The sequence below is a fragment of the Poromitra crassiceps genome (assembly GCF_964638095.1).
Source record: "Poromitra crassiceps genome assembly, chromosome: 1".
NCBI classification, from domain to species: Eukaryota; Metazoa; Chordata; class Actinopteri; order Beryciformes; family Melamphaidae; genus Poromitra; species Poromitra crassiceps.
In genome coordinates this window covers 22693060-22718938 of record NC_139623.1, presented here as the reverse complement: position 1 = coordinate 22718938, position 25879 = coordinate 22693060, and the positions used below count along the sequence as shown (strand labels likewise).

At 44.6% G+C, this 25879-nt stretch overlaps 1 protein-coding gene across 1 annotated transcript in view; it reads left to right on the top strand.

Annotated features, from left to right (window-relative positions):
• Positions 1–25879, top strand: part of gemin5 (gem (nuclear organelle) associated protein 5) — a 127742-nt gene that overhangs the window by 54023 nt on the left and 47840 nt on the right. Inside the window, exons 5-7 of the mRNA XM_083646813.1 lie at positions 3202–3300; positions 5715–5847; positions 7031–7193. Coding sequence (XP_083502939.1) covers positions 3202–3300; positions 5715–5847; positions 7031–7193 — 395 coding nt within the window. The remainder of the gene's footprint in view (positions 1–3201; positions 3301–5714; positions 5848–7030; positions 7194–25879) is intronic.

Genomic DNA, 25879 nt, shown 5'->3' with positions numbered 1-25879 from the left:
ACAGTGCACACAGTGTCATACAGTGTCATACAGTGTGGTGAAAAGAGGGCAAGAGAGGAAATTAAAACTGAAGTGAGGTCTCCAGACCATAGTTCAAGCAGAAGGCCACTCACGCATAATCCGATCATCCCCTGATGACAGTCAAGTTCTAGCATAACGTGGTCAGTCAAAAGTCCTAGTATGACGTCTGCTATGACGTCAAACATGACGTCAGTTAATCCTCATATATATAGCAAGGGTTCTACGTCACCTCTCTCTCTCTGGCCGATCATAGCAGCAGCAGCTCACGGCAGCCCATCTCCCTTGAAGCCGGCCTCCGAAGCGTTGTTTTGCCCCACCCACCTCCCCAGTCCGCCACCAACGAGTCTTGACTCCTGATCCCCCACGGGGGGGGGATCTCCTAGCCTATGCAGGCGCCCTCCTCTGCCTCAAGAGCAGCGCCACTGGCCAATGGAGTCAAGCGCCAAAGCATTTGCCATGCATGCCGATTGCTAAATAAAGTTTGTCTAATCCTACCAACTGGCCTCTCCTGATTGAAGTGGATTTATAGTTAGAAAGAGTGCTAAAAAAGAGAGATTTTTTTTTTTTTTTTTTTTTTTTTTTTTGGAAAAATCCATAGATAAGCCGCACCGTTATATAAGCCGCAGGGGCCAAAAAGCCCAAAAAACGGGAAAAAAGGTGCGGCTTATAGTCCGGAATTTACGGTAATTGATCAAAAGAAAGCAAAACATCTTTTACATACAGATCTTCAATTTTCTGAATACCCTCCATACTCCATAACTTAAATCCTCCATCCCTTCTACCAGGTTTAAATTGTTCATTGCCCCAAATAGGAGTATATTGTGATAGTACTGGCGTGTCACCTATATGTTTGTGTGCTGCATACCAAACCAAAATGTTGTTTTTAAGAAAAGGATTTTTTGTTTTTTTCCTCAATGTTTTAACATCCGAGGAGTACATATACAACTTTAATGGTAGATCTGGAATGGACTCTTGCTCAATGCTTACCCACGCTGGGGGTGTCGTTGTACAGAAGTAATATGATGCTGAAGTCAATTGGGCTGCCATATAATACCATCTAAGGTTGGGAAGCTGGAGTCCTCCTCTCTCATAAGGCAGATAAAGAAGTCTAAGGCGGAGTCTAGCCCTCTTTTCATTCCAGATAAATTGTCTAAACAATTTGTCAAGTTTGTCATAAAACACATTTGGTAGTGGCAATGGGAGTGTTTGAAAATAATATAAATTTTTTGGTAAAATGGTCATTTTTATTAGATTTATTCGCCCTACCATAGATATAGGTAAACTGGACCAGCGACTCAATGTTTCAGTTACACTGTCTACCAGGGGATCATAGTTCGCTGAGATTATCTCCTTGAGTTCAGGGGTGATTTTAATACCCAAGTACCGAAATCCCTCCATGGTTGTTGCAAATGGAGTACTGATTATGGGATTATGTCTTTCTTCTTTATTGAGAAACATCAATACTAATTTGGAATTGTTAATTTTATATCCGGAGAACGCCCCAAAATTGTCAATCAGAGTGATCAGGTCAGGTATACTAGTTTTTAGATTGGTTAGAAAGAATATAATATCGTCTGCATATAAAGATATGCAATGTTCTCTCCCACCAATTGTAATACCTGATATTCCTATATGTGCTCTCACGGCCATAGCTAGAGGCTCGATTGCTAGTATGAAGAGCAACGGGGAAAAAGGACACCCCTGCCGAGTAGACCTCCACAGACTAAAAGGTTTTGAGATGTTATTGTTGGTTAGGATTTCAGCGGTTGGGTTTGTGTATAGTAGTCAAATCCATTTGAGAAAGGTCTCACCTAGCCCAAATCTGGGAAGTAACTCAAAAAGATAATCCCATTCGATCCTATCAAACGCTTGTCGTGCGTCTACTGATAGCATTGCTGTGTCCTTTTCATTATGTCGTTCATATAGTATATTCAACACCCTTCTGATTGGTTTGAGGTTATTTGGTTTATTCCCTGTTATTTGTTACATGTGTTTTGTGTACTGATCAGCTTTCAGCCACACCCCCCCTTTCAGTCTATCATTCATTATATTCATTATATTTGTCCAAGAGTTATTTCCATACTGTTTTCTTTTATAAATGACTATTATAGCCCACTTGTATTGTACAAAGACAAACTATATTTCTTTTTCATATTGATGAATTTCTTTAGACTGAAGCCTGATAATCTATGCATGTCTATAAAGATGATTGGCCTGCCACCTAACACGGCTGATCTCCATTCTCCATTAGTCCCCTCCTGTGAGTGATTGGCTGTGATCAGTGTCTACCCCTGTATATAATGTTTGTCCATTGTCATATTGTCATGCTGACAAAGCCTTCTAGGCGAAACGTTCATCACCTTGCTTGCCCACAATAAATAAGATATTTTTCTTAAACCGTGTGTGCCGGGACATCTGTCACCTGCTTATAATATGACTGCCTGAGGATCCTTCTTAGGAAGCCAAGGTGTTGCAGTGCCAATGAAATGTCTTGTGATGCAGGAGTGAGCACCTTTCATGCCCTGTTGAGAAACCTGATGTATAAGTTTATCTGTCATCTGAATGTGTCTCAGAATATGCTCATTATGTTGCTGTCTCAGCTTAATCTCAGTGACACTAGATACCTGTCTTCCATCTGGAAAAATTGGTACAGTGCCTTATTGTAGTTTTGTTGAGTTGCTAGTGTTCTTATTGTGTTGTTTACCTGTTTTATATGTATTGTGTTTTTTATTGGACCTTGTGTGACAATAAATTGATGATGATGAATGCCATATCAAGAATTGTAATTAAAGACCCCCCTAAAGTCATGTTTTAAGATGTATATAAAATAACAACAAATTTGTGTCTGATATTTTTCCCCACAAAAAAAGTTAAATTGTCTAGTCTTGTTAAAATCCTTAAAATGCCTCATTAAAAATCCAAAGTAACCAATCAGGGTTATCTAGAACATGACTAGCCAATTACAGCATACAAACAATTGCTGAATACTGGACAGGGATTGGCTCCAGTATTCATGATGTCACAAAGCATGCTTGTTGAAAAACCACCTTTTCAGTGAGCTCAGAGAAATTTTCCATTTTCAGCAGACGATTGTGAAAACTTCAGGGGGGTCTTTAATGATTTAAAATGTCATACTTAATGGTCATGTCAAGATATGTAATTTTATTTTTTATTCTTCAGCAACCAACTGCGTGACAGAGGGAGAGGAGAAGGGCTGCTATCTTGCATCCGGGAGCAAAGACCAGACAGTGAGGATATGGAGCACGGCGAAGGGCAAAGGTGAGATTCAGCCGACCGTCACCTGGAGGGTTCGAGCAGCACAGGGTTTCGAAGGCCTGGAGGGTTCAAACAGCCTGGAGGGTTCGAGCAGCACGGTGGAGGGTTCAAGCAGCATGGGGTTTTGAAGGCCTGGAGGATTCGAGCAGCATGGTGGAGGGTTCGAGCAGTAAAGGGTTTTGAAGGCCTGGAGGGTTCGAACAGCCTGGAGGGTTCGAGCAGCACGGTGGAGGGTTCAAGCCGCATGGGGTTTTGAAGGCCTGGAGGATTCGAGCAGTAAAGGGTTTTGAAGGCCTGGAGGGTTCGAACAGCCTGGAGGGTTCGAGCAGCATGGTGGAGGGTTCAAGGAGCACAGGGTTTTGAAGGCCTGGAGGGTTCAAGCAGCACAGGGTTTTGAAGACCTGGAGGGTTCGAACAGCCTGGAGGGCTCGAGCAGCACGGGGTTTTGAGGACCTCGAGGGTTCGAGCAGCACGGTGGAGGGTTCGAGTAGCACAGGGTTTTGAAGACCTGGAGGGTTTGAGCAGCACGAGATTTTGAAGGCCTGGAGGGTTCGAACAGCAGGGTTGTGCTCTTGTGTTCTTGTCAAGATGGGAAAGCCTCTGAAATGGCATTTAGACCATTGTGGGACAGACAAATTACATTTTTAAGGCAGGGACATGACTTTGCACCTTGGCAGCTCCAATTGGCAGCATTACGTCATTCGCTGTCGGCCGAAAATGTCCACACCTGAAACCACAATTTAATTTTGGGCAAAGAGAGTGACCTACAGCATCTCAGCTGCACACTGTGATCCAGGCTAATACAAATGCTGTATTTTTACATACAATCTTGTAGTGTAGCTTTAAATTATGAAATGGAATGTCATATGTCATCCCGTCTCTGTCTCTCTTTCCCAGTCTCTCCCGTCTCTGTCTATTCTGAACGCTCAAATAAAAAGGCAAAGAAAATGTGCAAAATGCAAATGAAATAATTTTTACAGGTTTTCCAGTTTTTATGCAGCTCTGTTCAGGGAGGAACCTCCAGCTTCCCGGCGGCATACAATACTGACTAGCCAATACTCAATAAAAGCCAAACATCGGCCAGTTACTGTATATGATCGGTCGAACCAGTGGTGGACTGGGACCATCTTTCAGGCCGGGAGTTTGACTCCACCCAGGCCAGGCCAACACACGCGGACACACACATTTTGGCTGTTTGAAGCAAGATTTAGTGAATATAATGCTAATTATATGTGATATTACATGTTACCTATTTGTTCACTAATATAATTCAACATTGCCTAGCAAGTATAATCTGAAGACGTAAAAACAAAAACATGCCTCTCTACAAAAGCTTCATAGCAAACTTAATTTAAGGAAGAGTGCAGTGTCCTGTCTTGTCTTGTCTGAGGTGAAATGCAAATACAGTACCAGAATAAACTCCCACACACTGTCTCCACATGCAATAAAAAGTTTGAAGTTTAAAAAAGATGAAACTTTTTATTGCATGTGGAGACAGTGTGCGGGAGTTTATTCTGGTACTGTCGGGTTTTGCCCTTCTCCGACGCACCTGTCGAGCCTAGGTGTGCAAAAGCTTTTTTCCTTGAAATGCAAATACAAAAATAATCAAATCAAACTGCTTCATCTCCACTTTAAACTGTATTGTGCAGTCCTACTGATAATCTCATAAAGCACTTTAATGTGAAAGCAATAAGCATGGCCTACATGTTTCACTTCATGCTCTAAAATTATAGCCTATCTGAAGCTTCCTGATTCTGATTAGTTCAACACCACCTCCACCTCTGCAGGAGGCAGGAGCACCTGATGCAGTGCTAGTGCTGCTTCTGCCTCCCTCTCCACTTTTGTGAAGAAAACTCCAAAAGCAATCCAACCCATACTTTCAGTTTAGCCACTACTGTTTGACATTTTTTATATAGCCTAATATGAATGAATAAATACATACAAATTAGTGTTATTAATTTAATTTATCTCGAATATTCTAGAGGCAATAGACAATTGTCTACCACTGATATTGTAGTTTAGGCCAAGACACAACATAGGCTCCCCTCTTTCCACCTCTCTGCACCTCTTTTCTTCTCCATTTTGGCACTGTTATACAGCAAGCCCCGCCCACCTGTGCTGGGGTCTCAGCAGCTTCTGACTGACAAGTTAACTCATTCCTGGCTGCCTGAGTTAGGGTTAGGGTTAGGGCAGCTTGCCTGCCTGCTATCTGCGCAACTAGGAACACTTATACATACTGGCCTGCCAGGCCTGCTATTCAGTGAATGGCCTGACTGCGCTGCGGGCAACAACAACAACAACAACAAATTGGCCAGGCCACCGGGAAACGGCCCGCCGCTCCCGATGGTGCAATCCGCGCCTGGGTCGAACCCATGTACCAGGTCGTCTACATCCTCTCATTTTCGCTCTGCTTGCAGGTGTCATGACGCTGAAGCTGCCCTATCTGAAGAAGCGAGGCTCGGGCGTCGACCCCGGGGTCAAAGACAGGCTGTGGCTCAGTGTGCACTGGCCCGTGGGGAGGCCCACACAGCTGGTGTCCAGCTGCTTCAGGTACGCACGCACATGTCCCTTTGAGTCACAACACGGGACGCTGTTTGGTAAAACATGATGGCCGCTCAACAGCTAGTCATTGGTGTTTTTCTTAACCATGTCTTAGATTTATCCTAGCCAAAACAGTTAACTCAACAGCCAGTCATTCTTTTTCTTAACCATGTCTTAGATTTATCCTAGCCAAAACAGTTAACTCAACAGCCAGTCATTGTTTTTCTTAACCATGCCTTAGAAACAGTTAACAGCCAGTCATTGGCTTTTTTCCTTAACCATGTTTTAGATTTATCCTAGCCAAAACAGTTAACTCAACAGCCAGTCATTGGTGTTTTTCTTAACCACATTGTAGATTTATCCTAGCCAAAACAGCTCACTTGCTCTGGGAGGGGAAGGTGTGTATGATGTGTAAAGGTGGTACCCGTTTTCCCTCCCCCTCCCCCTTTTTATTTTTTGCAATTATCACATTAATTTCCTTTTATTTTAACTCAAACCTGAACCCTATCACAACGGCTACAGTTTGTGTCATGTAATTGTTGCCTTATTTGATTGACATATCCCTTGTTTTTTGTTTGTTTTTATATAGTTTTACATAGTTGGTTCATAGTATAGTTTTTTTATACTCACTTTTGTACACAGTTTTTATTTATGCTAATATTATTTCATCTAAAGTGTCTGAGTATCTGAAAGTGCTATACAAATAAAACATTAGTAGTAGTAGTTGTAGTAATTCTGGTAATTTTGATTCAAACTACCTTGATGTTGGTTTCAAAGAAAGCCATTCCCCTTACACCATGGTCTTTATTTAAGAACTACAAATAAAGAGAAAAGAGATCTTCATTCACATTGTATGATAACTGTACGGGAATGTTACATGGACAGCATGAACTTCCAAGCAGTAAAATTGGACAGTCCAGGTACATAGAGAAGAGACAAGACTAAACAGCATAGATAGGATTTAGTCAGATCTACTACTGATGCTGCTGTTCTTGTGTCCCTGTCTCTCTGCGTCCCTGTCTCTGTGCCCTTGTCTCTGTGTCCCTGTCTGTCTATGTCCCTGTATCTCTGTGCCCCTCTCTCTGTGTCCCAATCTTTCTGTGGCCCTGTCTGTCTATGTCCCTGTCTCTCTGTGTCCCTGTATATGTCCCTGTCTCTCTGTGTTTCTATGTCCCTGTCTCTCTGTGTCAAGTGGTGAGCTGGTGATGTGGGACCTGACCAGGACGGGGAAGCAGAAGTGGAGTGTGTTGGGCTCATCAGACGGGCAAAACCACAGCAGGATCGTCTTCAACACCAGCTCGGCCTGCCTGCAGGATGGCAGACAGCTGCTCATCAGCACCTCCATGGACAGAGAGGTGAGACAGTCTTGTAAAAACAAGTCACATGACTAACCAGTAGCTCTTTTATTGGACAGAGTTTTGGTCACCTGCCATCCTGCCGGTTAGAGATCAAAGCAAATCTGATTCAGATTCATGTACCTTTAGCTCAGCGTGGTGTTCATAGCAGTTAAGAACGCATGAAGAAATGGCTGAATATATGAGCATCACAGGGATTAAAGTTCTCCGTCGCTACGACGGATTTCCGTCTATTGGAGCCAGATATGAAATGTGAAAAATACCAAAATTAAAGCCCCTTTGTATATTTTCAATGTGTATTGTATTGAGTTTGAATGAAAGCTTTTATTTTGAAAAATTCCGACCGGACGTCCAAATGATTCTCCTGGGTTGTGTTCAAGCCACAATAAGCCTGAAAATGTATTGCTACGGTTTCCAGGTTGAACGTCATGTTTCCTTGCCTGTTTCAATGCACCACTATGTTCGCTGATAAATGTTTTGCTACGTTGTGCTATGTTTTCGGCCCGCTGAACGCGACCCTGCAAAGCCACTCCATGTAACGCTAAACAAAACACTGTTGCCGATCTGCCTCTCAGACAGCGTTAGTTCCTAACGTTAAATTATCCATGACACCATTGGACTGAAGAAGTTTGTTATTGTGAGAATTGGAGTTAATTTATTACTGCAAAGGTGGAGGAACTTTGAAAACATGCGCGATGCGGAGTTGTCTTTTATTGGACACGGACAGGTAAAACTTGCTAACACACACACGCTCAAACGTTTGCTGCAGTAACGTTAACGTTATTATTTTCGGTGTATTTTTCACCCCGACAGCGCGGGGGGTTGACGCTTTTTCCACGACCACATGTCACTAGAGAGAAAAAGTCTAGTGGAGTTTCACTAGCGTCAACGCTAACGTTATTGAATGAGCTATAAGCACCTACCCCATCTGTAACGCAACATAACATTAACAAACAACTGTTGCTAGTGCAGTAACTAGTTGGTTACTAACTTTCTGGTTAGCATTAGATGTGTCTCCTCCTCCACATTTCCCATTTTCTCCCCACCCTCGCCCTAATCCGCGCCCGTATCCTACTCCCTCCCTCCACCCTAGACCCTACCTCTACCCTGGCTCTCCCTCCCCTGCACCCTCTCCCTCCCCTGCACCCTCCCACCTCTCCTTCTCTGTTCCCTCCTCCTCCACATTTCCCATTTTCTCCCCACCTCCTCCCTCTCACATTCCCCCTGCTCTCCCTCCCCTGCACCCTCCCACCTCTCCTTCTCTGTTCTCTCCTCATCTCTGTCCTCTCCCCTCTCTTACATTCCCCCTGCTGTCAGGCTGAATCAGCTGAGCTGATGTTACTGCACACAGCAGTTGTTGTGGCAGTTTGAGGGGCTTTATCTGCATCAATGCCTTGACTCTCAGCGGATGGTAAACGTGAGACTATCAGAGGTGCGCCTGGGGAAATGCAGACATTTCTGGCGTATCCTGTCAAAACAGCTTTTTCACCTGCTGGTATGGCCACACACTTCTTACTCATCAGCTTTATTTTTCCAACCTTCCCACTGTCTGTTTCATGTCTGCGGTACATTCTGTTGATCAGAGGAGCATTAGCACAATGTATTTGTTTGTTGTTAACATTGGACTCTTTACAGGCTGCATAGCTTTCATAAACTACATCCAAAACATTTGTTCCAACCAGCACAGGAACTTCTTGGTTTGTTCTACAATCAGGTACGATAAGTGCTAGAGTGCTTATTTCTTCGGGTTTCCCTGCAATTTCTTCTGGGAAGAAGATGCTTAACTCTGTGTATCCCAGATAAGGCACAGCTTGACCACCTGCCCCCTCTATATCCAGAAGGTTGTGCAATGGTTGGATTGACCGTGAGGACAGGTGGAGCTTGTGGAAAGACTCTGACACAGTTGTCACCTGAGAGCCTGAGTCAAGGAGACAAGTGCATTGAACTCCATCAACAGTCAGAGTGGCAGTGTGTTTTGATCTGACTAGTGCATTCAAAAGAGCCTTTTCTGACAATTCAGTTATAGACTGACTCATATTTTTACCTTTTTGTGTCTGATTCTGTGTAGAATTTTGTGCTGGTTGGGGACTTTGTTCTGGTTGGGCCTCAGTCTGTCCCTCTACTGAAACCCGGTCCAGTTTAAAGCTTGCCCGTACTTTGCTTTCCACTCTTGCTGTTTGACTTTCAGCTCTTTGTATTTCTTGTCAACCAGGTCTTTGTTTGGGACATTTTCGCATTGTCTTGCAATGTGGCCATTTTCTCCACATTTAAAACAGAACCACGGTTTTGGTTCTGGCCTTGGTGTCTGCAGATGCATTTGCATTTCAGCTGGCTGTGCCTCTAGAACTGTGGGAATATGTTGGTCATGTTTCCCTCTCCTCTGAGCTCTTTTTTTCTGTAAGCTGTACTTTTAGATCAGCCACTTGTTTTCTGAGGCTTTCTGTCTCCGTTACATATTTCTGTAGCAGTTCTGTGTTGGGGTCAATTTTGGGAGTGGCTTCTGCAACAGACTGAAAGTGCAAGGAGGGTTTCACTTTGGAGCTCCCAAAATGACGTTGCATTCTATCCATCTTCACTGCTCTCCTTTCCTCTTCTGTTCGCAGCTCGAGAAGAAGTTCAGAGAAGTCAGGTGGAGTCTCAGTCTTAAGCTTTTGTTGAAGAGTCAGTAGCAGGGTTTGATCCCAGCAGCCGCGAGTGAACTGTTTGAATAGCTGTCGGTCGGTGTCAGCTTTGTGTAATCCGCCTCGTCTGACTGCAGTGCTGAGAAGTGCTTGTAGTCTCTGAAGATATTCAGATGCTTTTTCGCCTGCATCCTGGTGCGTGCTGAGAAACTTGGCAAAGATTTCCTCTCCATCATCAACAAGTCCATACGCTGACTGAAGAAGTCTGACATATACTTGGGGATGTGAATAAGAGCCAAGTTGCTTTACAATGTCCAAAGCAGGAGAAAGCAAACTTTCCAATATCATCCTTCTTTGCATGTCAATTGGCAGGCCGTCCTGGAACATGAGCTCAGCATGTAGGCACCAGGTCTCAAAGTCGACTTCGCCTGGTGGTTTGGGCACTCTACCTGAGAAGGACCTCAGCCGCTTGGAGCCTAGGCTTGGGGCAGAAGATGCTTGATTTTTGATAACATGCTCTACTATTATGCGTTGAACATCTTGGGGGTTGAGTACATCCTTATCTAATGTGGCTGGATTGACTGGCACAGCTCGTATTTTGGGCTTTGCCCCCTTATCAGATGATTTAGAGGTTGACTGGGGTTTGGCACGAGCTGTCACAGATTTATTCTTAGGGGGTGAGGGTATTTGTGTTTTGGTGGATGCCACACTATCTGACTCACTCTCCTCAGAATCTTCTTTTTCTGAGGTTGCTCCACTATGGTGGGATGGTATTGGGGAAAGGGGCTTGCTAGTTGAAGGGATCATGTTGTCAAAGCTAACTAAGCACTACTTCGCGTCGGGGTCTTTAGTCGGGGCTACTTCACAGGGAAACTGTGGCTTAAGGCCTGTAACTGCCTCTTCAGAATCAAATTCAATAATAACTCTCTCTGATTTTAGTCTGATTATCGTAGCCACTATCCCATATCTCATCAGAGCCTTTGTGATTTCCTCATCTGTATCAGCGTCACTAATGCCCAAAGCTACGACTGACCTCTCCGAATCTACCCCAAACTCTTGTTCAAGATCAGTAATGGTAGTCATATTTACGTTCTTTTGTAAACCTCAAACAAACAATTTACCAGTGAATTACTGTATGAGCTATGTTTGAGTCTTACTTAACTTTCTCCTGGCTGGCTCGCCACAAAATGATGTAACCACTTGATAAGTTAACCCAATCAAATAGTTATATCAGTAACTCAAGTCTAGGGCCCATAAGGAGAATGGTAAGTAAGACTCAAATACTTTTTTGATTACCGTAAATTCCGGACTATAAGGTGCACCGGTATATAAGCCGCAGCAGCAAAATTGACAGTTTTTTTTACATATATAAGCCGCACCGGACTATAAGCCGCGGGTGTTTTGATGTTTAATTACCATATGTAAGGGTTCGTGCACAGAGAGGAATGTCGGGAAAGAGATGGCTGTTTGGGGAAGCTCCCATTTATTAACATTTCAACAAAAGGTGCTGTCAACAATCAAACCAGGTACCGTAATCCTTGTCTTCATCTTTTAGGTGAAGGTGCAGCGTCAAAAACAGAGTCAGAGTCAAAGTCAAGTCACTAATCCTCGTCTTCCTCTTCTTCCTCCGTACTGAAACCAGCAAAGTCCTCAACTTCAGTGTCGGAAACGAACAGGTTCAGGGTGGCTTCGTCAACCACTCTCCTCTCTCCTTCGTTGTCACTTTCAAAACCAAGGAACTCCTCTTCGTCACTGTCGGTGTCGGAATCGAACAGCCTCTGAAGGCGCCCAGCTGTGCCGGCGTCATCATCACGCAGCAGTCCAGCCTTTCGGAACCCGAATGGAGTTTGTGGTCTTGATGGCTGCTTTCACGGAATCTGTTATATGAGCCCTCATGCTGTCGAGAACGAGCAAAGCTTTTTTTTGGTGAAAGAATCCTCCAGGGCGCTTGACGTAGCACTCAGCCAGCCACTCCTTCATGACACTTTCCATCATCCACCCTTTCTTGTTGACTCTGAGGCATATCCCACTGGGAATTTTCTCTTTCGGCATCGTAATCCGCTTAAAAATCACCATTGGCGGCAGCTTTACTCCAGATGCAGAGCAGGCCAGAACACAAGTGAAATTCGTTCTCTCGTGCCCAGTGGTTCTCAATGTGATCGACGATTCACCTTTCTTGTTAACAGTCCGAGTGAGTGGCAGGTCGAACGTCAAAGGCACTTCATCCATATTTATGATCTGCTCCGGTTCGATGGAATATTCCTTGATCTTCCTTTGTGTGAATTCGCCGAAGTTTGTGATTTTCTCCTGGTAGTCGGGGGAGGGAGTTGTTGGCCGAGTGGCCGTTTGCTTACCGTAATTACCATATGTAAGGGGTCACGCACAGAGGGGATTGTCGGGAAAGAGATGGCTGTTTGAGGAAGCTCCCATTTACCGTATTACTGTAACATTTCAACAAAACAACATAACACAACACCACCTTTGTTTATTTTTACAGTGCACACAGTGTCCGCGGTGTGGTGAAAAGAGGGCAAGAGAGGAAATTAAAACAGAAGTGGATTTATAGTTAGAAAGAGTGCTAAAAAAGAGATTTTATTTGTATTTTTTTTTTTTTTTTTCTGAAAAAATCCATAGATAAGCCGCACCGTTATATAAGCCGCAGGGCCAAAAAACGGGGAAAAAGCCGCGGCTTATAGTCCGGAATTTACGGTACACAGATAAAAATACATTTATTCCAGAAAATAAAATAAAACAATCTTTCTTTTCTTAGAGCTCTTCAGATACTGTATAACAGAAAATAAAAATAACTTAAAGTGTCCACCCTTAAGTTCCTGTTACTACCCGGGTAGTGCTATATTTAACTTAAGCGCGATTTCCTTTGTCCTTGCTTTTCCTTCTTCCGATCAACGTTCCTTAGTCTTGAGATTTAGTTTAGTCGGTACAGTCCATAAGTTTTTTCAGTCAACTACGTAGTTTTAGTTCGATTAGGGGCCCCCTATATCTCTCTAAGCTTATCTGTATCCAAGTGGAGAAGCAGCGGTGGTCCACATCCATGGAGCAGCTCCTCGACTCCACCAGTAGCAGCTGGGGATGCTGTTGTGCCTCCTGCACGCTGGAGATTATCAGTCGTCCTCTCTCTCAGAATCGACCATACAAAAAACCAACCTGCATACCATACAGTTTAAATTACAATTAATGTCAATTTTCTTACAATATGCAGATAGTTTCAGTAATGAAATCTCTTAGTTCTAAATCACTCATTACTTGTGTTCACAACAACAGAACACAGACGTTGTCAATGACAATTAAAGAATAAACTAAAATGCCACCATACAAACGTTTTTCTCTGAAGCAGTTAACCTTCATTTAAATATTTTACACACAGTACTTTTTAACAGTGTTGGGTTCATATTACATCATGCAACATGTTTCCTCCGATTGGTTTTTTATATCTCTGGCAATGAAAAGCAACATGTGATACGTTTGGTTGCAGCTAGCACAGACAAGCTAATACACTCACCGGAGAAATATCATCAAAACAAATCAAATCCTCGTCCTCCGCAAGGTCCAGTGTGAACCACAAGGTGCAAAAACACGGTACCTTGGTCCCCAAAACTCTTCAAGAAAACCTTTAGCTGTTAAAACAACTTTTTATTTCTTCTTCTTACTGCTATCTTGCATCAGGCTTGCATGGCAAACGCTGCTGCTATTCTTTCTGCTTCCGTTTTTTCTTACTCTACGTTTTTCTCCTTTCGTCAGCTGAATGCAATCTTCCTGCAGGGACCTAGCACCCTCTGCGGGAAGATGTTGAAAACTGCATGTGATTATTCTAAGAACAGGAATGTGATTATTTTGAGAAAAGGAATATTAACCCTACAAATGAATTTGACTATGTTAAATTTATGGGGGTTACACTATGAACAACCGATTCAAAAAATTTCAACGGATTCCAACTCCATAGGTGCGTTACATTTAATTAATCTTCATATTCACCACGGTAAAGCCATCCTTTAAGGATGTCAAGAGGTACCTGAATGTGGCTACTGTCGCGGCTGATGGATTGCTCGTCGTCAAGCAGGATGAGCCCTTCACTCCATCCCGTGAGTGCATCATCGTCCCTCGGCAGGTTGTGGATGGCCTGTTGACTGCACTCCACATCCAGCTGGCTCATCCTACGTGCCACCAGCTCAAGACAGTCATCAAGCAGTACCTGTACGACCTTGATTTGGATGGGGCAGTGGAGCGTGTCTCTAACGGTTTGCCCTACGCCGCTCACCGAGTGCCAGGGTGGAGCAGTCCACTTCTTCCCCACCTGATGCTGTGGGCCTGTCCTTCGCAGCTGATGTCCTCAAGCATTCCCGTCAGGTCATACCTGTCCTCCGGGAGACGGTGACATTGTTCACATCCACCCTGCTGCTGTCAGATGAGCATCATAAGAAATTGCGGGATGCTTTGATACAGCTCTGTATTCAGATATGCCCCATGGCATATCATGGCATATCCCTTGGCGGTCATCCGCACCGACCCCGCCCCTGGCTTCAAGGCCCTGGTCAACGATGGATTCCTGCGACAGCACAGGGTCATGTTGGAGCTGGGGCATGCTAAGAACCCCAACAAGAAAGGAGGGAATCTCTTGCGCTTCAGCTCCCCCACAGAGGGAGGTCGGTGCTTCTCAGTACAGGAGGATATCACAGTAAAGGAAGAATCTGGAGCACACGGGTCACTGGTGAGAAGGTTTCTTTTAATAGGCTAAGTGCACCAACGTTTCAACGCAACGCGTCTTCATCAGGGTCAAACAGGAATGACAGAATGACAGCAGTTTAAATATACCTCCCCAATACACAAGGCAGTTTGCAATTGGTTAGACGGGATGGGGGGTGGTCAATTAATAAGCCAATCCTGTGACAGCACTTAGGAAGGGGGGTGGGGGTGGGGTGGGAGGGAGGGAGGGGGGAAAGGGAGGGGATAAAGGATCAATGCATAAACATAGGAACACAATACAAATATCAGTACATTTAGATTTACATTTAGAGGCACGTTTTAATGCACGTTTGGTTTGTCCTATATAGACACTCCCACACAAACATTTCAACATGTAGATCACATGTGTGGTACTACAGTTTATGAAGGACTTGATTGGATATTTTTTACCAGTCCAGGGGTGAAGGAAATGTTTTGTGTCGGAGGAGTTTGAGCAATGAGTACAGTGGCCACATCTGTAGAAACCCGAGGGAGGGGGTGGTAGCCAGCTGAGAGTAGAGGGGGGTGGAGTCATGGTGCTGTGCACTAACCTGTCTCTCAGTGATCGGGCTCGCCTGAAGGCGATTCGGGGGGGATCAGTACAGAGAGACTTCATGATTGGATCCGACTGAAGAACGTGCCAGTGTTTCACCATGATCTGTTTTATGGCTCCGCTGATGGGAGAGAACTCAGTGGCAAAGCAGAGGCGTGGCTGTGCGGGTGTAATACCGACAGTTTTGTTGAGGAGGCGGGTTCTCGGGGTGCGCACAGCTCTTTCATAGGCTGCCACGATGTCAGTCTCGCCATACCCTCTGTCTGAGAAGCGCTGCTTCATCTCCCCAGCCTTAACAATTAATTCATCCTCCGTGCTGCAAATTCGTTTCAATCGGAGGAATTGACCCACCGGGATGTTTTTGATTAATTGTTTCGGGTGATGGCTATCTGCTCTCAACAGGGTGTTCCTACTGAGTGGTTTGCGGTAGATGGTACTGGATAGGCCTCCATGTCCGTTATTATAGATGGTGAGATCAAGGAAATTGATTTTCTCACTGGAATGTTCCATAGTAAAACAGAGCTATTGTGTGGTGGAGTTGATGTAATCACTGAAGTCGTTGAGTTCTGAGGTGGTACCGGTCCAGACAAAAAAGACATCATCGATGTATCTTTTCCAAAGAAGAATATGGGGAAGGAACTGATTATTGGCTGGATTATTAATGTGTTTCTCTTCCCAAAAGCCCATGGTTAGGCAGGCATATGAGGGCGCAAAGGCACTGCCCATACTGACACCTATTTTCTGTAGAAAATAGGAACCTGCATATTGGAAGTAATTATGTGACAGGACTATTTCTGTGAGGGTTAACAGTAGTTAATTTGGTGGTAGTGTTTCTGTAGGGCGTTTGTCCAGATAGTAAGACATGGCTTCTAGGCCAGCATCATGAGGGATGCAGGTGTATAGGCTTTGTACATCACAGGTTACCAGTAGGAATTCTTTGTCTGTATTGAATTAATTTAATAGATTCAATACATCAGTGGTATCCCCTAAAAAAGAAGGGAGGTTTATGACAAATTTCTTTAAGAAGTCCAGGTATTGTGACAGAGGTTCAGTGAGGCAGCCTATACTAGCCACTATGGGTCTGAGTGGCGGGTTATAGAGTGTTTTATGGATCTTGGGGAGGCCGTGGAACACGGGACAGATTGGACATTGAATAGATAAGAATTATTTTTCCTTCCCTGTAATCCAGCCTCTGGAGAATGATGTCTCTATAACCTGATCGATGATGGCTTTATGTGTACTGGCTGGGTTATGGGGTAAAGGAGTGTAGCAATCTTGGTCTCTGAGCTGGGACAAGATGCTTTCGTTGTATTGTTCAAAACTCATTATTACAACTGAGCCACCATTGTCAGCTGGGAACCCCAACAAGAACCCTGTTGTGGAGAAGGCTACCCAGGAGCTGACGGGCGAGCTCTTGCGCCTCGACCCAGTAGGTGGTGCTGTCACTCCTCTGGCCCTGGCGGTTGCCACGGCTGCATTGAACTCACACATCCGCTCGCGTGGTCTGTCTTCTCGAGAAATGTGGACCCAGCGGGACCAGTTTTCTAATACCCAGGTGTCCCTCGCCGACTGTGACTTGGTGGCCACTCAACACAGCAGCGTCTCACCAATCATCCGTCTAACGAACGCTCCAAGGCCCCTCTTGCAGGGAGGCATCCTGACCCTGCAGTTGATGTTGGTGATCTGGTCTACCTCCACTCGGACAGGAACAAGTCCACGTGACCGATACCTGGTAGTCTCGGTGGAAACCCCCTTCTGCAATATCAGGAAGTTTACAGGATCTCAACTTCGTGGTGCATCATATCGCGTGAGGCTGCCTGACTGCTTCAAGGTTCTGTGTTCTTCGGCGCCATGTTCGTCTGATGACTCAGGGGATGACGATTTTCTGCCACGTCCGTGTCTGCCGCCTGTGCCCCCTGCTATACCCACTGCAATCTCTGCTCCTTTCGTCGCTGGCAGCCCACTCGCCGTGATGCCCTGCTCGCCTGCCGGCTCTGTCATCCTGTCCGGGGCGGGACAGCCCGCTGGCTGTATGGATGCCGATCAGCGCTTCCCACCTGTTCTGGCTGGGCCTGTGCCGTCAGTCTCTGGGGGCCCTCGTCGATCGTCGTGCTCCCGGCCACCTTCATGCTTCAAGGACTACAGTATGTGTTTGACTTTTAGTCCCCTGTCTTTAGTTTGATTTGAATAACTCGGCACTATTACTGGGTTGGAGGGTTATTATTTCTTGTTTGCTTATTGTGACATGCATGCTGGCTGCTCGGTTGTGGAAATGGACATTGTTAGATATTGGCCTTGCTTTGGTTTTCATCTGATCTAATTCCCTGTTGATTCCGTTGTGTTGTGTTCTGTGTGCTTATTGGTGTCTCTGTTTCATTGTTTGAAGATAAAAGGGAGTTGCACCAGTACCGACCAGCGGTACTATGTTTAGCGGTACTATGTTTATCCTGTGTTGTTGTGGGCCGTTCTGTATTGGCCGTGGCACCTGTGTGTTCTCCTTTCACTTCCGAGTAAAGCCTGATTACCTCCTCAGCTCGTGTCTCAGTTCTCTGTTGATATTACATGATACAACCTAGGGCTGGGCGATAAAACGATGTTGAAAATTTTCACGAAAAAAAAGGATAACGATGATAAATTTATGAGCTGTAATTTCGATAAAATATTTTCAGTGTTGCGTTCAAAACCCCTGAGAAACATGACCGCAGCTTAGCACAGCAATGCTTATTGTGAATAACGTGTCGTTTTTTGGGGGTATTTGAAGGCAACACTGACTGGAACCAATGGCATCAATGGAAAATAAACCATGTGATGCACGGGTTTGCGGAAGACTCCATTTCTCTGCTCAGAGCCTCGCAGTCCGCTCTGGCTGAGTGGCTCTTACTAACCAGTTAGAGCCTGGCCCGGCAAAACAAGAGTAACATAAACAGATGGAATTAAAATATGTCAGGCCGTGGATTTGTACACGGGAGATAAAGCTGCAGCAGACAGTAGTTCTGGTTATGGGTAGCGGTAGCTGGCTGTCATGAATGGTATCAAATTAGCATCTACATCGCGTTAGCTAACGCTAACGTTAGCTTATGCGCTAACGTTAATATCTTCATACTTGACAATCTTGCTAACGTTATGCTATCTGTTAGACCATCTATAGCAGCTATCTGAATAACATTACACATCTATGGTTTAAACAGTCTTTGCTTCCTTTATCAAACCAACAGCAGCTAACTATAGCTGCATAATCAACACCTAGCCTTGGACCAAGACGTTCATTGCATTAAAACAACATAATGCAATACACACAACAGAATAAGCACACCAAAGACCAGTGGTATAAGGGAAAACAAGTAACAAGCATAGAACAATTATAATGAGCTGAAAATGCAAATGGATCAAGTTACATTAAAAAGCCATAAGTGAATAGTATGGACAAACAGATGACTAAATAAAGGGTTATCATTTAATGACAAGAATAGCCAATGAGCTGCATTGAGCCTCTCTCATGAGAATACTTTGAATTGAATTCAACTTAATTGTAACCGGTCAGAGATTAATAGAGTCGTATCGAATACATTCTATATCGCTCTGCATTGAATTTTAATTGTGCCCCTAAAATTCTTCATGTGCTTTTTATGTGCAATTAGTATTATTGATAAATTTATATCGTGATAAATATCGACATCGATCGATATAAGAAAACATATCGTGATAAAAAAAATTGCCATATCGCCCAGGCCTAATACAGCCTCTACTGGCACAAAGATTGTTGAAACCATAGCCGCATATTCAGTAGGGATCGACCGATATGGGTTTTTCAGGGCCGATATCGATTATCGGCAATGAAAGACACCGATAACCGATATTTTGGAACCGATATATGTTTGCAGTAAAAATTTAAATCTTGGTGTCAAAATTTAGAATAACACGACCCGTTGTTGAAATTCATTTTCTTCAGTTTATCCAACTACAATATTATTTGAAAATATTCACTCTATTAATATTGATATGAATCAAAGTGTATGTGTGTGTGTGTGTGTGTGTGTGTGTGTGTGTGTGTGTGTTTGTTCAATCTAGTGGAGACTTGGGCACATTATCAAGATAAAGCTGTGGACTTGTACTTTTAACAAACTAACACCGACTCACTACAGTAACAAAATAATAGAGGGTTTCCCTCCGCTTACACCTGACACTAACCTCACCCCCAGGCTCTCAAAGGAGAATACTGAAACAAACACGTTCATCCGTGCATCCGCTGATGTAATGTCTCATCCTCGTTTATTCGGTTCCTTGTTTCATTCTAGAGTCCGCTGACGAAATGTCTCGTCCTAGTTTATTCGGTTCCTTGTTCCAAGCAGAGAGAGAGTCAGAGAGAGCAGAAAAAAAGTCCGCTGCAGCTTGCCCAGACATGCCTGCCTGCCAATGTATTTTTCGGACACGCAGCGCGACTGGATCAATAAAACAGCTTCGCTACTGACAACCATGGCCATTTGATTCAAAAAGAGCGACGCTACACCGTGGACACGCACGCTACTATGGAATTAAAAACTAGTGCCCCATACACTGCTTTGTGAGGTTACTAGGCTATTTTGCCCTCTTCAACAGCGGTGGACGGTGATAAGTTTGAGTTGCACTTGCACAGCAGGCACCAACATTACTCAAAGATATATGCTATCAGTACACAAATAATCTCTGTTATCTTATCGTTATCACTGCAACAATCATCTCTCTCACTTATAGACAGACCTATCTCCACACACTTTGCACTGTGCGAGGCTGCGCTTCATACGAATCGCTCATAAGATCGTGGTGTTTTTGAAATGTCAGCGTAGGTAATTATTATGTATAGCTATTAACTTTAGTACAACTTCAGCATGGCAATATCTGCAGCTTTACCTTAACACTGTGACTGTCACACAGTCGCAACAGCCAACTAGTCAAGTCCGCTGTCCGCTCCACAGAGGCAGCACAGCTCAGACGGCCACGGCCTGCCTCTGTGCAGGCTGGAGCACTGAGGTGTCAGATTTCATCTCTGAGCAGCTCTCTGATAGGCTATTGCTCGATGTGTAACCAATCAGATAGCGCTGTGGGAGGGACATTGCTCCAGATCACACAGAGGGAACTACAGTACTGTAGGAGAGGCTCCTTCCAGCCGCAGCAGCTGCAAATTAGCGCATTTTTTTATTTAATTATTATATCGGCAAACAGCCAATGAAAATGCCGATACAGATAATCGGCAAAATGTTGAATATCGGCCATAATAATCGGCCAAACCGATAATCGGTCGACCCCTAATATTCAGATACCTGCTAACTTATACCGCTAGAGTGAAGCCCCTGCTCAAAAAACCCTCTCTTGACCCCACTGACATTAATAATTACCGTCCTATCTCCCTCTTATCATTCATTTCCAAAACCCTTGAAAGAGCAGTCTCCGATCAACTTTCCCTCCACTTATCACAAAACAACCTACTTGATCCCCTCCAATCCGGTTTCCGATCTGCCCACTCCACCGAAACTGCTCTCCTTTCCGTTACTGAGGCCCTACACACTGCTAGGGCCTCATCCCTCTCTTCCGTCCTCATTTTACTAGATCTATCTGCTGCATTCGACACAGTCAATCACCAAATTCTTCTTTCCATTCTCTCTGATTTAGGCATTTCTGGTTCTGCACTTTCCTGGTTTTCATCTTATCTTTCCAACCGCTCCTATCAGGTATTATGGCGAGGAGGTCTCTCAAAACCCTGCACTCTCATCACTGGTGTCCCCCAGGGCTCAGTCCTGGGCCCCCGACTGTTCCTGCTTTATATCAGATCTCTCGGCCATATCATCTCATCACACGGTTTTTCTTATCACTGTTATGCCGACGACACACAGGTCTACCTCTCCTTCCCCCCCTCTGACACCCAAATCATGACTCGCATCTCCGCATGTCTCAAAGACATTAGTAATTGGATGTCCACTCACCACCTGAAATTGAACCTAAGTAAGACCGAGTTGCTCTTCCTCCCTGGAAAAGACTGCCCACTGACTGACCTCTTCATCTCAATAGACAACACCATTGTAGTACCCTCCAAAACTGTCAAAAACCTGGGTGTGATCATAGACAACCAGCTCTCCTTCTCAGCCTACATTTCTGCAACAGCACGCTCCTGTAGATTCTCCCTATATAACATCCGCAAAATCCGTCCATTCCTCACAAGAGAAGCAACACAACTCCTGGTCCAGTCACTTATCACATCGAAACTTGACTACTGCAATGCCCTTCTAGCTGGCTTACCTACCTCTGCTATTCAACCACTCCAGCTCATCCAGAATGCTGCAGCTCGTCTGGTGTTCAATCAACCCAAATTTTCACACGTCACCCCCCTCTTCCATGACCTCCATTGGCTTCCCATTTCCTCACGTATTAAATTCAAAACACTTATTCTAGCCTATAGAGCAGTACACCAGACAGCCCCTCCGTACCTACAATCTATGGTCAGATTCCAGCCCTCACACCGCTCCCTCTGCCCCTCCACTAGTGCTGGACGCCTCGCCCCTCCACCATTACATGTACTCAACAATCGCTCATCCCGTTCGAGACTTTTTTCATCCCTGGCACCGAAATGGTGGAACAAACTCCCTCCCTTGGTCAGGACGGCCGAAACTTTTCCCATCTTTCGAAAAAGACTAAAAACTCACCTTTTCGGTATTCCTTCATGAACTGACATTTGTTCTGATCCTGTCACTGCCTTGTTTTACTGTTTATATTGTTCTGTATTCTTGTTGGTTGTAAATAACTTGTTGTACGTCGCTTTGGATAAAGGCGTCTGCCAAATGAAATAAAGTAAAGTAAAGTAAAGTTATAAATGGTCTACCAGACAGCATGCATAATGATAGCCAGATAGTCAAGTCTTTTTGAAGATTGCGAGCGGCTAGCCGCTTTCACGACTGTTGTCACACATACGCTGTAACGTGGGCGTTGCTAATGCTAACATCGCTACCGCTAGCCATCGACAGTAAAATGCTAACTAGGGATCTCATTCATGCCAGCCAGCTAACACTAGCTAGCGCTATTGTATGTAACTGTAGCTTTGTCTCCCGTGTACAAAACCATCGTCTGACACATTTTAATTCCATCTGTTTATGTGACTCTTCATAACAGTCAGCTACGTTGGCTTGTGGCTCCGTTTTTACAGAACGACAGAGCCCTTCTGCTCTTCCTATGAGGAGTAGATCACATGCTTTTTTCAACGGACAGTCGGACACCATTGGTTCCGCGGCACAGTGTTGCCTTCATGTGCAACTCAAAAAGACAAAAGACAACCACAGCATTAGAAATTAGACATTGTCACCTGCAATACAAAGAAGAATCGATTCTTGGGAGTTGGGAATCGATCCAGGAATCGTGGCATTAAGAATCGCGATAGAGACAGTCGGCATCTGTGGGATCGCCCACAAAATGTGATATGGCTGGCGTGCGAGTGGGGTAAAACCGCCCATATATCTCAATGGGCTGACTCACCAAAGGAAGGTGCTGCGGCTCTACACTACAGGTTTGGGGATTCTAGAACAGAACAAAAGACGTCTGTTCAGATGTGCGTTTACTGCGGTGGTCAAATCCCTGATCGTGTCTCCCTGGGCTGGGATAGCAGCTAAATTCTAACTTTGCTGAATGGATAGAACAGGGGATTTACCTCAACCTATCCTTTCAAGAATCGATTTTTTGGAGCACCCCTAAAATACATATATATATTTTTTTTTTATTAATTTTGCTGTATTATGAACACTTATTCTTTATTTATTCAGGCCAGACGGTTGAGAACACATTTCAAGATTCAATCAATTTATTGTCATAGGGGGGCACGGTGGGGCAGTGGTAGTGCTGTCACCTCACAGCAAGAAGGTCCTGTGTTCGTCTCCCGCCTGGGCCGCTGATCCCCTTCCCATGTCCTCTGCCTACGGCCCAGGTGAGGTCGTCAGAAAGGGCCTTACTGTGTGGAGTTTGCATGTTGTGCTCCCCTGGGGTTTCCAACAGATAGGAACCCCCCACTAAAAAAGCATGAAATAAATGTGTATGTGTATATATATATACATATATATATATATATATTAGGGGTGTCACGATACCCTCAGTTCACGATACGATACAATACACGATATTGGGTTCACAATAACGATACGATATTTATTAATTTTTTACAAAACTTGAAAAGTGAAAATATATGACTGGAAAAATGTTATTAGTGGCCGGGCCAGCGAAGCGGCAGGGCCACTTATTGTATTTGCCTATATTATTAGTGGCGGGGCCAGCGAAGCGGCAGGGCCACTTATTGTATTTGCCTATATTATTAGTGGCCGGGCCAGCGAAGCGGCAGGGCCACGTATTATATTTGCCAGTATTATTAGTGGCCGGGCCAGCGAAGCGGCAGGGCCACCTATTGTATTTGTCTGTATTATTAGTGGCCGGGCCAGCAAAGCGGCAGGGCCACTTATTGTATTTGCCTGTATTATTAGTGGCCGGGCCAGCGAAGCGGCAGGGCCACTTATTATTATTATTCTCCCGGGAAGTTCGACTTCCTATGCATGAAAACTAACCAAACTTTGCACAAAGGTCCAGTCCCATGCCAAACGTCTTTGACGCAAATTTGGGGCCAATAGTCCTAACGGTGGCCAGAGTCCTGCGCGGGTCTGATTTTCAAGACCCGGTTCCGCCCGGCCCCGCGACGTGCAGTACCGACCCCGCTCCGCGAACCCGCACATATGATCAATCAGTACCGCAACCCACCCCGCCCCGCAGACATGAGACCCGCCCCCCGACCCGGAACCGCATATATATAATAACCGTTAATCTGCAGTGCAAACATTTTGTAGTGAACCAAATGAAACTGCCACCGTTTCACACGAGAGGCGAACAGCAGTCTTTCTGGCCGAGACTCGTCAGCTGATGTACGTTAATTAGCTTTTAGCAGCTGCTAGCTCACTAACCAGCTGGATAGCTCTGCTATCAGACACACAGACAGTTACAGCAAGCAAAGTGACTTACCAGCTATTTCCAATATGTCCGGTATAATCCATACTGCCTTTATGATTGCTGTTGGAGGAACGTAAATCCACGTTGGGATGAGGCCTCTCCACTTTCACGCTATCCATCCATGACATGTTCTTGCCTGTTGCTATGAAAACAGCCAGTGTGTATGTTTGACTGGAAGCTAACGTTAGCCTACTATATTATCTGTCCGACTCGTATTGTCTCCAATCAATCACCTTGACCGCAGCTGAGTTTTGAATGTTTTGTGCAGTCCATATAGCGTCACACATTGCACAGTATGCGCATACTTGAAACGATGCCGGTTATGTAAACAAACTGCGAAAACGTGGTCAGAAACTTTTCTCCTGTTCGAGTCAGACCAGCTGCCAGACACCCCCCCTGCCAGACACACCCCCTGCCTGCCAGACACACCCCCTGCCTCCATCTGAGTGTAACAGAAAAACACACAAGGCTCATACGTTGTCGTTGTTCCACCCGCCGCCCGTCCGCATTTATTAATTTTTACCCGCCGCCCGACCCACCAATTTACAGAACTGTATTTTTTACCCGCCCCCCGCGTTTTTTGGCGGGTACCCGGCGGGGCCCCGCGGAACCCCGACCCGGTGCAGGACTCTGACGGTGGCACTACAGCGACCGTCTAAAGTTTCAAACTTTGAAAATTCATAAAAAATCAGGCATACGTGCTACGGGTTTGCAACTTTCACCAAAATGTGCGCCCAAATGAGGAGACACTTTTGTACAATGCAACCTATGGCCAATTATGAAGTCTAAAGACCGCAAAACTGCAAAAACTGTCAAACTAATTAAACCCTACTCCCACATTTTTTCTTCAAACGACACCAAACTTCAGCATCTGCATCGTTAGACTGTCCTACACAAAAGTATCAAAACAGATTTTCGATCGGTCAAAAATTGAGCCCACAGTGCATCAAAACGTTGAATTCTGGCCCCGTGTATAGCCTAATTGCCTTAATTACCTAAGGCAATTAGGTTGTATTTGTGATGTCATCAGTCAGTCAAGCAATTGTGATGCCATCACTGATGTCACTCGAGCAATTGTGATGTCATAATATCTCAAAGCCTTGAGACTTGCCCGGCCACGACCCATTGCTGCGCAGCAGCTATAATTTTATTTGAAATACACAAAATGCAAAACAAATGCTGTTGTTGGAAATTGTTATAATAACTAGAAAACAACAAACAAGGCTTATCTTGCAATATGTGTCACACTGTCACAAACTAAACGTTTGTTGCATGGTAGAAGAAAAATAATATACAATTTATATCTTAACTCATTGAGTGCCAGCCACTTTTGGAAAACGGATGCTCCCAGTGCCAGAGTTTCAGAGCGTTTTCAGTGATTTCTCGAGGCCCACAGAATATTGTGTGATATTACTATGTAAACACCGAACACGCCCAAAGAACGATGAGACTCTCTTCTATCATCAGCAAAAAAAAGTTTATTGATATCATTTTCCGTTCTTTAGTTATGAGCCGGAGAAGATAGGTTGATTTCAGCAAAAAGAGACGTTTCAAATTAGAAGCTGAGATAATTAGCCTCTTGTGAAATGAAGCATTTCAAGCACATGACTGACTCTGAAGCTAATATTTTCTGATGTAGTCACACCTCAAAAATAATTTCCTTCAATAAAACAGTGAAAACAAAGGAATTTTGTTTTAGCTGCAACCAGCAGCGCTGGCCCCTGCGTGCGCTGCTGGTTGCAGCTTCTTGCTGGTCTTGATTTACT